Source organism: Labrus mixtus, chromosome 2 (genome assembly GCF_963584025.1).
Source record: "Labrus mixtus chromosome 2, fLabMix1.1, whole genome shotgun sequence".
NCBI classification, from domain to species: Eukaryota; Metazoa; Chordata; class Actinopteri; order Labriformes; family Labridae; genus Labrus; species Labrus mixtus.
The window spans coordinates 31,075,192-31,089,072 of NC_083613.1; the positions used below are offsets into that span (position 1 = coordinate 31,075,192).

At 42.4% G+C, this 13,881-nt stretch overlaps 1 protein-coding gene across 1 annotated transcript in view; it reads left to right on the forward strand.

Annotated features, from left to right (window-relative positions):
- The window catches only part of si:dkey-92j12.5 (multiple PDZ domain protein), a 50,225-nt gene extending 39,457 nt beyond the window's left edge, over positions 1-10,768 (forward strand). The window contains exons 35-44 of the mRNA XM_061061386.1: positions 188-381; positions 3,461-3,608; positions 3,704-3,775; positions 3,966-4,089; positions 4,249-4,292; positions 4,537-4,659; positions 5,832-5,936; positions 6,561-6,664; positions 7,542-7,665; positions 9,357-10,768. Of these exons, the coding sequence (XP_060917369.1) occupies positions 188-381; positions 3,461-3,608; positions 3,704-3,775; positions 3,966-4,089; positions 4,249-4,292; positions 4,537-4,659; positions 5,832-5,936; positions 6,561-6,664; positions 7,542-7,665; positions 9,357-9,503 (1,185 nt within the window). The 3' untranslated portion in view covers positions 9,504-10,768. The remainder of the gene's footprint in view (positions 1-187; positions 382-3,460; positions 3,609-3,703; positions 3,776-3,965; positions 4,090-4,248; positions 4,293-4,536; positions 4,660-5,831; positions 5,937-6,560; positions 6,665-7,541; positions 7,666-9,356) is intronic.
- Positions 10,769-13,881: the final 3,113 nt, after the last annotated feature.

Below are 13,881 nucleotides of genomic sequence, written 5' to 3' on the forward strand. Positions count from 1 at the left end.
AATTTTTAGAATATATGCAAACCTGTTGTGATCTTTATTTTTTTATTGTCAGTATGTCCCACAGATGGTTGGTCAATCTGTGGTGGAGGGGAGGGGGAGGGGGGTCCCTGTCTATTTAAAGTGTTATAGTAAATATATTACTCACATGTCTCTGTCTTAACAGCCATCTCTCGCTCTTTCCTCTCAGGTAAACGGTATAGACTTGCGGCAGGCCACTCACGACGAGTCCATCGCAGTGCTGCGGCTCACCACCCAGCGCGTCCGCCTCTCTGTCTTCAGGCATCAGGAGACGTACAGGGAGGAGGACCTGTGGGACGTGTTCGGCCTGGAGCTCAGGCCTCGTGCCGGAGAGGGACTAGGATTCGCCACTGTGGGGAAGAGGTAGGATCCTCAATGAAAAATATAAAAAAAGACACACACACATCCCCTCAGTGGGTGCTGGATCCAAAAGGGTAAAGAGAAGCAAAACAAAATCCTCCGGAGGTTTGAATCTGGCATAAAATATTCACTTTGACTCGAGTATGAATTTATAAAAATTTAAAGGTCAAGAGTGGAGGTGGAGAAGGTCGCAAATAAAAAGTTTTCGGCTATAACTCAAGAATTCATTCACTGTTGGTGTTTTCACACATGCACAAAACTCCTGAAAATTGTCCCCACATTTTTGGGATAAGCTGCATTATCCATTTTCTTGCCCCTGAATTTTTCCTGCCAGCCCCATCGTACATATTCTGGGGAAGTCAGGGTGAGCTAGTGTGTGAGCACAGCAGGAGATATTCAGGAAACTTCACAACAGGTGGAGTGGAAGGGGGTGATGACGTTTATATAAGCGACCTGTTTGATCTTCATGCATGAAATAATGATGCTTAATACTTTTTTTCTACTTATTTGTTGACATCAGCAAACATCTTGGATGTCTGCATCATCTATTTTACATCATGCTCTCAGCGTTCCCACTCGTCCTTGAAAACCTGGAAAACAGTTGACTAATTTTCCAGTACTGGAAAACACCTGGAAAATGACAGAAAAAGTCAAATGTCCTGGAAAATTACTCCAACACCCTCCTACAGAGTTGGTAACTTTCACCGCCACATGTTAATAAAAGTATCTATTAGTTACATTAATCCACAACGCAGATTGAATGGAAGTCTGTAGATAATGTAATGGCTCCGCCTCCCCCTCGTGTCAAAAGCCGATATTTATTTACAATTTAGTTGAGAGGATGGAGCGAAAAGATCCTTCATAAAAAGAGAACAAAACACCATGAGAGTAAATTGTGGCAAAAACTATCAGGTAGACTTTTCTCCTCAGTTTGAGGTCAACACATTAACAGTAGTTAATTAACGTTATTAATGGCGTGCTAGCTTGCACTGAATTTCTCTCTCTAGTCTGTCTTTCTTACTAGGACTGTGTTTTGCTATGACTTTGTGCCTGAGAAAAAGGTGAGAGTGAAATACAACTATTTCATACGTTTGATAAATGCCAATTGGCAATATTTATAAACTGCAGATCGGGAAAGTTAACTGCGTCACGTGAACAAAAAAAAGGTTAATTTGCACAATAAATAGGTGCCCAACTGTGAGAGGAGTCAAACACGGGCCGAATACTGGCTAACCTTTTACTTTGCTAGCATTGTCTCTTCAAATGCAAAACTGCGTTGTTAAGGGTAAAAAATGGACCATAACATGATATTAAATGTTTAACCTTTGAAGCGGTAGCTCACAGTGGGTGTGGCACGATCACGGCCTGTCATACCAGCTCGATCATCGCTGAAAATGTCCTGGAAAAGAGTGGGAACCCTGTGCTCTGCCTCCTCAGACACCCCCCCCCCCACCTTCTTTGTCCAACAGGGAAACTTCACACTGTGGGGGACACACAGTATGGGATACAGCAACCCAGGGAGATTTCAGGGGCAGACTGTCCTGACATTTTCTAGACATTTTTCAGGAGTGCATGTGTGAAAACGGCTTCACTGTGACAGAAATTCACATGGAAGTCTATTGCAATTAAATGATGCACTGATGGAGTTCTTTAACAGTTTTTGTACTGCATCATTGACTCATCAGAGATTATCGACAGTATCAAAGTATCAGAAATTTTGACGAACCTTAATACAAAGAGAAATAAATGAAGCGTTCTGTAGAATCAAGGGTGTAGAACACACACTCACACTCGTGCACCAATGACCACCTCTTTCATAATCTCAAATGGCTCCTCAACCCCCAGCATATCCACTTCAAACTTCTTATTATCACCTACACAGCCCTCCACAACCTGACTCCCCCCTACCTGTCTTAACACACTTACACCCGCACTCTCAAGTCTGCTGATGCAAACCTCCTGTCTCCCCCCCCTGCACCACCAACCATCGGCCCTGGGGGGACAGGGCCTTCTCCCAATGCTGCTTCCACCCCCTGGAACTTCCTCCCAAACAACATTACAGACTCTCCCCTCACTCCCCACCTTCAAAAAATCCCTAAAAAACTCCTCTCTTCAACATCGCCTACAACCGCTAACAAACTCTGTTCTCATCCTCCTTCTCTTCTTTGTATTGTTCTCATTGTTTTGTTTCGTTGTTCTTCTTTGTTAAAGGCTTTATATGCGATTTTTTTGATCCAGCAGATGTCGCCCTTGAGCACCAGCATGAAACCAAAACAACTCGCGCTGCATTGTTGTGTTAGCATGCTAATGCTAGCGATCTTTATTATGCTCGTATCTTCACACTGCATGTAAATTTACCTGAAATGAGCGTGATCTAGAAACACAGTTAAGCAGTGAGTACAGTATGTTATTCTTCTTTTCTCTAGTCCCTCAATTAAACAACTTTTATACGCGAGGGGAGGAGTCAGCCGGCCGTCCCAACGATGTAAACAAAGTGAAGATAGGACTCTGAAAACTCTGAAAACATCACAGACAGTGGGACTCGGGTGTTACACCCATTGTAGACAGTCATGACTCACAGAGTTATTTTCAGAGGATATACTTGATTTATATTATATTTAAGTGTGAAAAATCACATAGAAAGACTTTAAGCGTCTTTGAGTGTACAGAACAGCTCTATGTAAGTCTAATGTAAAAACAGCTGTAAAGGTGCAGACTTCCTTTACCAAGTGTCACATGAGGAAAGTGTCCTCTGTCTCCAGGCGGTTAGAGGTCAGTGAGTGGGTAGCAACAGGGATCATTATTGTAAAAAAAACCCAGGAGAGACACATGATGAAATGATTCCTTTACTTCCTCCTGTAATCACCGTGAAGGTTGGAAGATCGGGCCACAGGGTCACCCTGCCAGGAAGACATGTGAGGCATTATATATAAAGAGTTGTCACGCCGCTTCGTACATTTGCACAATCAAGTGTGACGCCAACATACACAGGTCACATAATTATATATATATAATATAATTCCTCCTACAAGCGTGGAGACGACTCAGCTTCTGACCTCTGTTTCTTTTTTTCTTCCAACAGTAATGACACGGGCATCTTTGTGTCAGATGTCATCAGAGGAGGTGTAGCGGATTCAGATGGCAGGTTGTTGCTAGGTGACCAGATTCTGTCAATCAATGGCGAGGATGTACGTGCGGCATCACAGGAACATGCACAGAAGCTGCTACAGGTGTGACAGGTTTCAAGTTTACTCACGCAAAAAAAGTGTTTGTGTAAAGTTTTTAGTGGGTTCAACTCATGTGTGATGACGGGTTTTGTTCTCAGAGCTGCAGCGGAGCGGTTCACCTGGAGGTGGCTCGCTTTAAAGCCGGACTGCAGTACGCACAGCGGAGTCAGGTAAAGAGCGTCCAATGATTCTCTGAGTCTGACCCACGAGGCTGCTAAAAATGTACCCCTTTTTTTCAACCTTTTTCTCAGTTGACTTTTATATTATTTTCAATAAATCTGCTAAATTATTTTACATACAGTGTGCAGTGTGTCTTCTTTTCTTCTGCATAACCTCAGCTATAGTACTTTTTGACCTCAGGACTACTTTAAGTTGTGTTTTATCCAGAGCGAAGACTCCGACTGTTCCACCCTGACCCCCTCTAGTGGATGCGACGCTTTTCTCGGCCACCAGAGGGAGACAGACAACAGAGCTGGGAGCTGCTGTGAGTCGACTCATGACCAGACATTATGATGCACAGAAATACTTATTAAATGGGACTCGAGTTACAGACATTTTAGGATTCTATTTTTAGTGAAAAAAAGAATGCTGTTCACATCTTGAAGCTTTGTTTTGTAAAATGCCTGTATTTCCCCTCTGACAGCATTTCAAGACTTCTCCGGCGTCAAAAAAGTCATAATAAAAAGGGTATGGCATAAAAGCTTTTTAAAAAAATACTGTTTTATAAGTGGTTCACTGACTTCCTGTGTTGTGATGTGTGTTTTCAGAAAGTCCTTAAAGCTACTTTTCCCTCATTTATAAAATCTTTTAAAAAAGAGACGACTAAAAGCTCCTCACCTGTTCAGACTCCCAGACTAACACGATATCAGGTGCACATCCTGCCATGTGATTCATTGATATTGTCCGTAATGTTTGTGCGATATCCCCACAGGGTCCGTGTGACTCTCTGGGCATCAGTGTAGCAGGAGGAGTGGGTAGTCCCCATGACAACGTACATCTTTTCATCGCTACCATGGATACCAATGGACTGGCTGCCAAATCACAGCAACTGCAGGTGGGGAGAGCTGATATTCTCAACATGTGAGGCCAGACGTGTTAATGTCATCATCGTCACATTGTAAAGACTGACCACATGTCTGAGGGTGAAAAGTCAATCGTCAATCGATCATCCATTTAAGGGCTTGATACAAAAGAAACAGTTGGAGTGAATCAAAAATTGGTAAATGGACTTGAGCTTGTAGAGTGCTTTTGTAGTCTTCTGATTACTCAGAGCGCTTTTACACCTCAGGTCACACCTACACATTCACACACAGATGGTAGACGCTGCTGTGTAAAGTGAACATCAGAAAGAGTGAATCACATTCATAGACATTTATACGCCGACGAAGCAGGAAGAGAAACTTGGGGTTAAGTGTCTTGCCCAAGGACACATCGGACATGTTGCTGCAGGAGCTGGAGCTCTCTCAGATTTCCGACCTTATCTAGTGTCCCATGTCTGTAATAAAAGGCATGAAAAGCCTAAAAATTAAATACATCTAAAGTGAGTTTGTATGATGTACCCGTCAATAGTAAGTTAATCAGCCATGTGCAGGCACGGACGCTAGGCATGTTCTTACAGGGAGGAGGCTCAGTGCTCTTTAAAGAGGATGTATTATCCCCCTTCTCCACCTTTTCAAACAGTCCCCCTGTGGTCTAAATGAAACATCTGTGCTGTGCTTTGTTCAAAATATAACATGAATCAAGCACCAGAGGAGGTTTGTGACGCTGTATAAACCAGCTCTCTCAGAACGCTCCGTTTTGGTGTGTGTGTCTCTTTAAATGTAATGACCCCCCCTGAGTTTTCCCAGTAGACATCACTCCTCTGTAGGGAGAATTAAAAAGGGCAGACATGTGCAAAAGTTTTGCTCTAGGCTGGTTGTGGAGTCCATGGGTGGAGATACCAGGGGAGGGGAGGGTATTTTTTTAATCAGAATCCCACTGTGACATCACAAGGAGAGCAAATTAGAAACAGAGCATTTTTCTCTGTGTTGTAAGACTTATGCAGACCACAAACAAAGGACTGGATGGGTTTATTTCACATTTTGTGGATCAGTAGACACTCAGGTTACCTAAATATATGTTCAAACACACTGTACAAGTGGATTCTTCATAATATGTCCCCTTTAAATAAACCACATGTCTGCAAAAATATAGCAGTTCAGTTCATTGTGTGTGTTTGTCAATCAGACTGGAGACCGGATCCTCAGTATCAACAATGTCTCCACGGAGGGAATGACTCATGTCCAGGCTGGAGTCCTGCTGAAGAACGCCACCGGGACCATTAGCCTGCAGGTGATGTCACTGTGGGGGGTGGGGGGGGGTGGGGTGGGGGCACATTGCAGTTTATCTTTAGTGGCTGTGAGGCTTTCAGTTACCATGATGTCAGCAAGTTTTTGAGTTCTGCGCTGTCACAGAAAGGCAGTAATCACCATATCCTGCCTCCTCCTCCTCCTCGTCTCCCTGGTACTTTTATAAGAACTCGCAGAGACATCATTTTTACAGAAATGCAGCTTAGACATTATGTGTTCAACTTTCTGGATTTTTATTTTTATTTTGCATGTGAACAGTACAGCGTAATATGAATACGGTAATTTGTCGGAAACACTCTTAACATTTTAACGAGCCTCTGGGAAGATTTTGGCTCTAACAGAAATTTGTTACAAACTCGATGTCAGTCGATCTGACAAGTACATTTGTCTAAAAAGAAAAAAAACAAATGCGATCTCTGTATTTACAATTTGGAAGCATGACAAAGATATTACAGGAGTAGGAGATGAGATGATTGTGCAAATTGTTCACGGCTAAAAAACCCAATTAGGGGTTTAAAAATGTGTTTTTGTATTCCCACAATAACACACGTTTATCATTGTGTGCGTGTCTCTGTGTGTGTGTGCATGTGTGTGTGTGTGTCTAAAGGTGGCAGCAGGTTCTGGTGAGTGCAGCACAAAGGAGCACAATGATGTGCATGCCCGGTCGTCAGGCCAGCCCAGCAGCCTGCCCTGCTCCCACAACAATCTGTGGTAAGAATCCGTTTCCTGACAGTCTCCGGCTGTCGTTCCCTTCGGTTCCCTCTTGGTTTATTCACTGAATCAGGAGCAAGGCAGACTTAATAAGTCTCCTCAATAATAATGAGGAAGTGCAGCCACTGTGTGAGTAGACATGGGACAGTGGGACATTTGGCCAAAATAAGCTCTGGTTCGTGTTTTTGTTTCGTGTGTGTGCATGCATGTGTCTCTGTTTGTATTTTGATGTGTTTTCTATTTATTATTTTTTTCAGCTAAAGTTACCTGAGGCCAAATGTCTTTTGTTTAATTTGAATGTGAAAATATTTTTTGTGTTTTGGAAAACTTATGAAACTAAAAGAAACATTTGAAGAAGCTGTAAAATGTCTTATTCTAATAACTGGCATTAAAATCCACTTTTAATTTGAAATAACCTTTATTACACGGCTGTGTTAAATACTTGATTCCGATTGGCCAATTACGCATATCAACAACCTACTCACTATACATTAAACCTTCCATAACTTCAGATAACTTATTCTAACTCTACATCATTTTTCATCCAAGATACATCTTTATCAGTCTTACCTCTGTTCAACTTTTTATGTAAAAAAAAACCTCGACTCAATCCAACCCCAAGGTTAAGAAACAGTTTTTAATATTGCACTCATGTTCTGAGAGTCGAAACAATTCTTCATTCCCCGTTTTAAGCCACAGAGCACATTAGCTATTCTCCTTCCTGTTCCAACCTTTTGTATCTATCCTGCTGAGATGAGACACACACACACACACACACACATATATAGGTATTTCAGTGTTGAGGAAGTAAAAAGACTCCCTACGCACCAGCGAGCCCACTAACTCACCTGCATGCTTTTACGTTGTATTTCCACAGCGCTCGCATGTATAAGACCGTCACTCTGGAGAGGGGAACGCCAGGCCTCGGCTTCAGCATCGTCGGCGGGTTCGGCAGCCCGCACGGCGACCTGCCCATCTACATCAAAACTATCTTCAACAAGGTGAGGGAACTTTGTCCAGAGGGGGAACATCTTTAACAAGGATCCTGGGATTTAACAAATCTTTAACACACAAATTGGAAGACATAACTATGAGCTGCAAAATGCTCAAGGGTTTTTTCAACACCTTTAAGTAAATAAAGTGTAGAAACTGTCTTAAGCAGTTTTCACATTTGCACTCCGGAGAACTTCTAGAAACTTTCTGGCAGACTGGCCCTGAAACTTTCCTGACTTTTTCTTGTTCGCACATGCACCTCTCAGCAGGAGACTATTCCTGTTGAACAGAAGAGGCAAGAGGGGAGACTTGACGTATAAAGAACAGTGCACAGAAGAACGTACTGGTGCACAGAAAGTTTAGTGAAGTTGTTTCATTACATGCACAGATATCTCACCGGTCACGTGCATGTACAGTGTGTGGTCATGCGTCCGTCGCAGGATATAATCAGAATCAGAAATACTTTATTAATCGCAGAGGGAAATTCGATCGTTACAGTTGCTCCAAAATATAAAATATAGCAGTAGAAATATAGTAATAAAAATATTAATCAAATAGAATAGGAATGTAAGTAAGATATCAAAAATAGGTACAAGAAATATTTACAGGAATAAGAGTCAGATGGAATATATACACAAATATTCAAGGTTATTGCACTGTTTGTTTCAATATTGCACTTTGTTATCATGGACATATTATTCATTATTATTATAATGCAGTTTTAATAAATAATGAGTTATGGTGGAGGTTACAGTTTTTCAGTTTTTTTTGTTTTTTTTTGTTTTTTTTTTAAGGCTGAAATAGTCCAGGGTCAGACGGAGTGTTTGTCACTCAGAGGGAGGAGTTATAACGTTTGATGACCACAGGCAGGATTGACCTCCTGTGGCGTTCGGAGGTGGGGGGGGAATCATCTTGGCACTGAATGTGCTCCTGAAATCCTCACTACCCCCTCCTGCTCGCTCACGATGAATTTTCCTGAATATTTTGGGTTTTTTCCTTTAAATATCCCGTGATGGGGCGCTGGTGGCGAAATGTATGGAGGCCTTGGTCCTTGAAGCGGGCGGCCCAGGTTCAAATCCCACCTGTGGCTCCCTTTTCCGCATATCATTCCCCACTCTCTCTCTCTCTCTCTCCCTGATTTCCAACTTCATCCACTGTCCTATCTCTCCCTTAAAGGCACAAAAAAGCCCCAAAAATTAATCTTTAAATATCCTGTAATTTTCTGGGTGAGCTACACGTGTCAACAGGTAAAAGTCAGGAAAATCCACTGCAGAGGATGGTGCAAGGGTGATGACCTTTATGACATGCGACCAGTGAGCAACTGGTGCGATCATCATGCATGTAATACTCCTTCATACTCTTTTCTGCTCACCAGTATGTTCTTTTGCCACATCGTCGATACTGTGAATGTATCCAGTAACACACAGCTTTGATTTAAAGGTAAAAACAGTCATTGTAGCATTTGGATATCTTTTCAATTTAACATCGGCAGCATCCTTTTTACCTGATATCCTTCCTCCAGAGCGACTCTCTCATCCGACACACGCTGTGAGGGACATGTATGAATTAACAACTTTGTGAAATGTCCAGAAACGTTCAGGAGTGCGCGTAGGAAAACAGCAACTGTTGCTTTAATTGTACAAACAGCGTGTGATCTCTGCTCTGCACATGCTGACTGTCTGGTCTTTGTACTCTACAGGGGGCGGCCGTAGAGGACGGCAGGCTGAAACGTGGAGATCAGATCATCGCTGTGAACGGACACTGTCTGGAGGGTGTGACGCACGCCGAGGCTGTGGACACCCTGAAGAAAACCAAGGGAACTGTAGTCCTAACTGTACTCTCCTGAGAGACAAACCCAAATGTTGTGTCTGCTGTCATTACGTCTCTTCAAAGTCTTAGCTGCCTCGGGGTCAACCTGCTCCGCACAACTCTAAAAAGGAGGACGTTGATGGTTAAAGTTTTATGTAAAGGAGTAGATGCTGTATGTGTTAATGTTTTTTATTATTGGGAAGCTACCTCTATCTGCAAACACAGCCTGGGTGTGTTCACACACACACACACACAAACAGTATTCCTGATATGAACCCACAGGCCGTTAAATAAATGTGATGTATGAAGTGAATCTCCATATCACAACCCTTTAATCATACACCCATAAATCACCATCATTAACCTCTGAATATGCCGACCATAGAAACATCTCTGAAGACACAATGTCACTTTTTCACTTCAGTCAGAGTTAACTACTCAGATAAACCAAAAATGATCAGACTCAAAATCAGAATCGCCAAGTACATTTACACATAAAAGGAATTTGAACTGTATACACTATGGACGGCGTGTCAGTGATGTCACCTGTTGTTTTTTGAGGAGGAGTTTTGAAGCTCACAGTGGTGGGCGCTAATTGGAAATGCTATTTCGACGTAGTTTTTGATCAATCTAGCTAGATGCAAATAAAGAGTAGCGGAGCTGAGGCGGGCTTTAGGCCTCGTGGTGAACAGCTACAGCACGCCTGCCTGTCAGTCAATTCAGCCAAGCCCCTAATTATGTAAACCGTAAAATCCGGTGTATCAGACGCCCTTTTAATACCTATTCATTCATCTAAAAAGTTTGCTGTGTCGTAAACACCTGTGTGACCAATTTACCAGTATAAAATGCTGACACATTACCGAGAGTGCACACTGCATGTGAGGCGACTCGATTGAGGTTTCATCCCCATTTCATTGTGGATTGCGAGCTGTGCTGGGATACATAGCGACGCAGACCAGGCTGGCTGCGTCATTTTCTAGCATCTTTTCTCACTCCATCGTGCATTTAAAGCAAACGGTGACATATTATCCAGTAAATAAAACTTGTGGAGCGCTCTTTTGATCGAAACACTCCTTTATTGAAGTCAACGAGTGACCAGCGGAGTCGGGCAGCGTACCGAGCTGACGGTGCTTCACAACTGTCCCCGCAGGCTGAGAGCTTACAGGAGTGAAAACTCCACAAAGTGAAAACAGATGGTAGTAGAAGAGCGACACAGCTGTACACAAACTGCACGTTGTAGACATCCCTGAACACAATAGACATCATCACGTAGACAGTTTAAACCTTTTTTATTTTTTCTGGGTAACCCCCCCCCCACAAAGCAGTCTGCGTCTTACATACCAGAGCGACTTATATTCCAGTCTTTACGGTAACTCTTAGCCTTAATCAAATCATATAAAATAAAATTCACCCCCCTGTGGAGTGTGAACTAATAAAAAAAAAAAGAGCTACTCTGACCAACACAGTTTATTTTGTTTTTCTTAACCAGGCTGTAACGTGTTTATTCTGCTGTCATAATGGGCATTTCAAGAAGGGTGTGACGGGGACTTCCAGAGGCTGCCTCAAGCGGACACTGGAGGGTCTGCAGTTTTGCCCAAAACATGCCAAGTGCTTCTGCCAATCTTTTGTATGGCATCGAGTTTTTGGAACATTTGCTTTGAAAGATTATGTAACTCTCATTACGCTCATATTCTTCTGTTTTCATGGTTAGTAAATGATAATCAGCGGGGATGACCACCTTATGTTAAAGCAGGTTGTGACATCTGTTAATAGCAGCTGCTCATTACAGTCACTGTAGCGACTGATTTATCATCTATCGGTTTTCATTCTCTTTAGTTTAAAATGATGTAGGACTTCAAATAAGTATTGTTAAAGTGTAACTTGCAGTCTTTACATAGAAGACTTCTCATAACGGTTTTATATTCATTCATTTATACTGTTTTCCTCAGTTATTTATTTCATTTGTGTCAGTACTCTGTAGTCCTAAGAAGAACCACACCTGCTTGTTTGGCGTTGTGTAATGATGATGTATAACTGTATGTACTGTCAGTGATCTTATTAAACGTCCAATTTGGTAGAGTTTTCTATACAGAAACTTTTAGCTCCAGACTCCTATGATTCATCCTCCGCACATAAAGCCGGCGTGAAACCCAGCATTGACCTTAAATATGGTCGTGTTTGAGTGCGGGATAACAACAGACCCAGAAATCCTTCTTGTACTGTGTTGCTTCTTGACGTCTCTCTGGAATAGCACTTAAAAGGATTAGCCAGTGGATATCACATTGTTTGACTTTCATAGCCCACAGTTGCAGCCCCCCTCGCCGCGCCCCCCCCCCCCCCCCCCCCCCCCCCCCCACACACACACACACACACACACAAAAAAAGAAAAAAGTGTTGGAGAAAAATGTGAGATTCCTCAGCTGTTAAGCAAGGACTTCTGTGCCTGCAGTTATATTTTTAAGGATAGATGCAAGAATTTATTTTTGCATATTTTTGCATCTATAGTTCCAAACCAATGAGCTGATTTTTTTTTTTTTTTTTTTTTGCCTTGAAGATGTTTTATAGTCGTGGTTGTGCTCCTTGTCTCTCGCTCTGCTCGCCCGCTCGCTCCTTTCTCTCCGTCTTTGTCAAACGTGAATACATTTACGGGATCACTCAGGTTTAGTCAAGGTGGCAGGATGAAGTGGGCGTCTTATAGTATATCATGGAATGACAGGACGGCAATAAATCCCAGCCTGGGAATTAAAGAGTGACAACAAGACAGAAACGGAGAGGAGGATTAGTTTAGAGGAGTAAATCATCGCGAAGAGAGAGAGAGAGAGAGAGAGAGAGCTGAAGAAAGACGCCTAAAGTGGGAACAATAATGTGTTCAACCTGAGTCAGGAGAATGCAATGAGAGTGTGCACCTGGGTCTTGTTTTTTTGTTTTTTTTTGTCTTCTCAAAATGCACAGTACTCTCACTTTTAATTACTGGATTTTCCTGGTGACAACTTGACAAACAATAGATTTGCACACAAATGTCTCATTTATGAAAATAGGAGGCATCTAGGGAGATCCTGTCTGGAGCCTCCGCATTAATCAAAGCCATCTGTTCACATTGCAAGCTTTATTGAAACCCTGCCATCACATACCGGTTTATCCCTCTCCAGATGAACGACTGCCTCGCCGACAGGCTGCAATGACGGCAGTTTTTAAGAGAGTTGGTGTGCATTTAACCAGAGTGTTACCTACAGTATAAATGTTTAGTCCATTCCAAACAAGCATTAGAGTTTTATTCTTCACAATAACAGAACCATTTGACATGTTTTTTTATGCTTTATTTGATCTTGGATTTCCGCACAGCTCTTGTGGGAGTAGATAAATTGATGTGCCTTTTTTTTCCCTCTCTTGTCTTTAAGCGAGGAAACTGATCTGCTGGTTTTCACAACCTCCCCTCAAACATTTATGAGAACTATCAGAGAACCAGCGAGCCTCAGAGAACCTGACCTTCTCTGTGTCCACACAGCCCGTTCTTTTTTCCTTCTCAAGTAAAAAGCAGGGCCCTGGGGTGCTGGTGGTGCAGTGGTTAGTGCGCGCTCACTTTCTCGCTCTATCCACGGTCCTATCTCTCCAATAAAGGCAAAGAAAATGCTCAAAAAATGAATTTAAGTTTACTGTGGACGCAACACTGGCTTGCATTTTCTGCAGGTGAAAGCAAGATTATTAGAGCACACTTGATATGAAAAGCACAAACTATTCTATCTAGGGAGCGTAACAATGGCCAAATGATTGTTCTGTCCATATTAATGTAGCTGCAGGACTTTCCCTCTGCTGTCAGTGTAGCCTGCTGGTACAGGGAGAACAGTCATCTGATGGTGGATCCAAAAAAAAAACCTTCTTCCTCCCCATCCGCTCTCTTGAGATTCTTTTTCAAGGTACCAGCCTGCCATGCAAAAAAATGCCAATCCTAAGTAAATCAGTCCAGTGCTGAGTCTTATAAAATCTTGCTTTTCTTCAAGCAAGTTAAAAATATTCCTGCAGTGAGATAAAGCCGCCACTACACTGTGGTTTGAGTAACAAACGTCATTTTAAATGCCGCCGATTCCAACGCCACCACTGAGCAAATGAGCAGGACTGAAATTGGTTTTTAGGCGCAGGAGGAGAAAGCAGCGCTCACAGTATACGTCTTATTCCGTGTGAAAGCCTGGAGCAAGAAATAATTAGACACAGTCGACGCTACATCATCTTCTTATGAGTTTTTAAACCACTCTTAACACAAAAACCTGCAGGTCATAATATATTTCATTGCTATGAAGGCAGATGCAGAATTCTGACTTTTGTGATGTTAAAGCAAGCAATTTGTTTTGTACTGTATCATAGTTCATACATTGTTAGGCCGGAGTCACTACTGAAGTAAAAATGCAATCAGAAACATT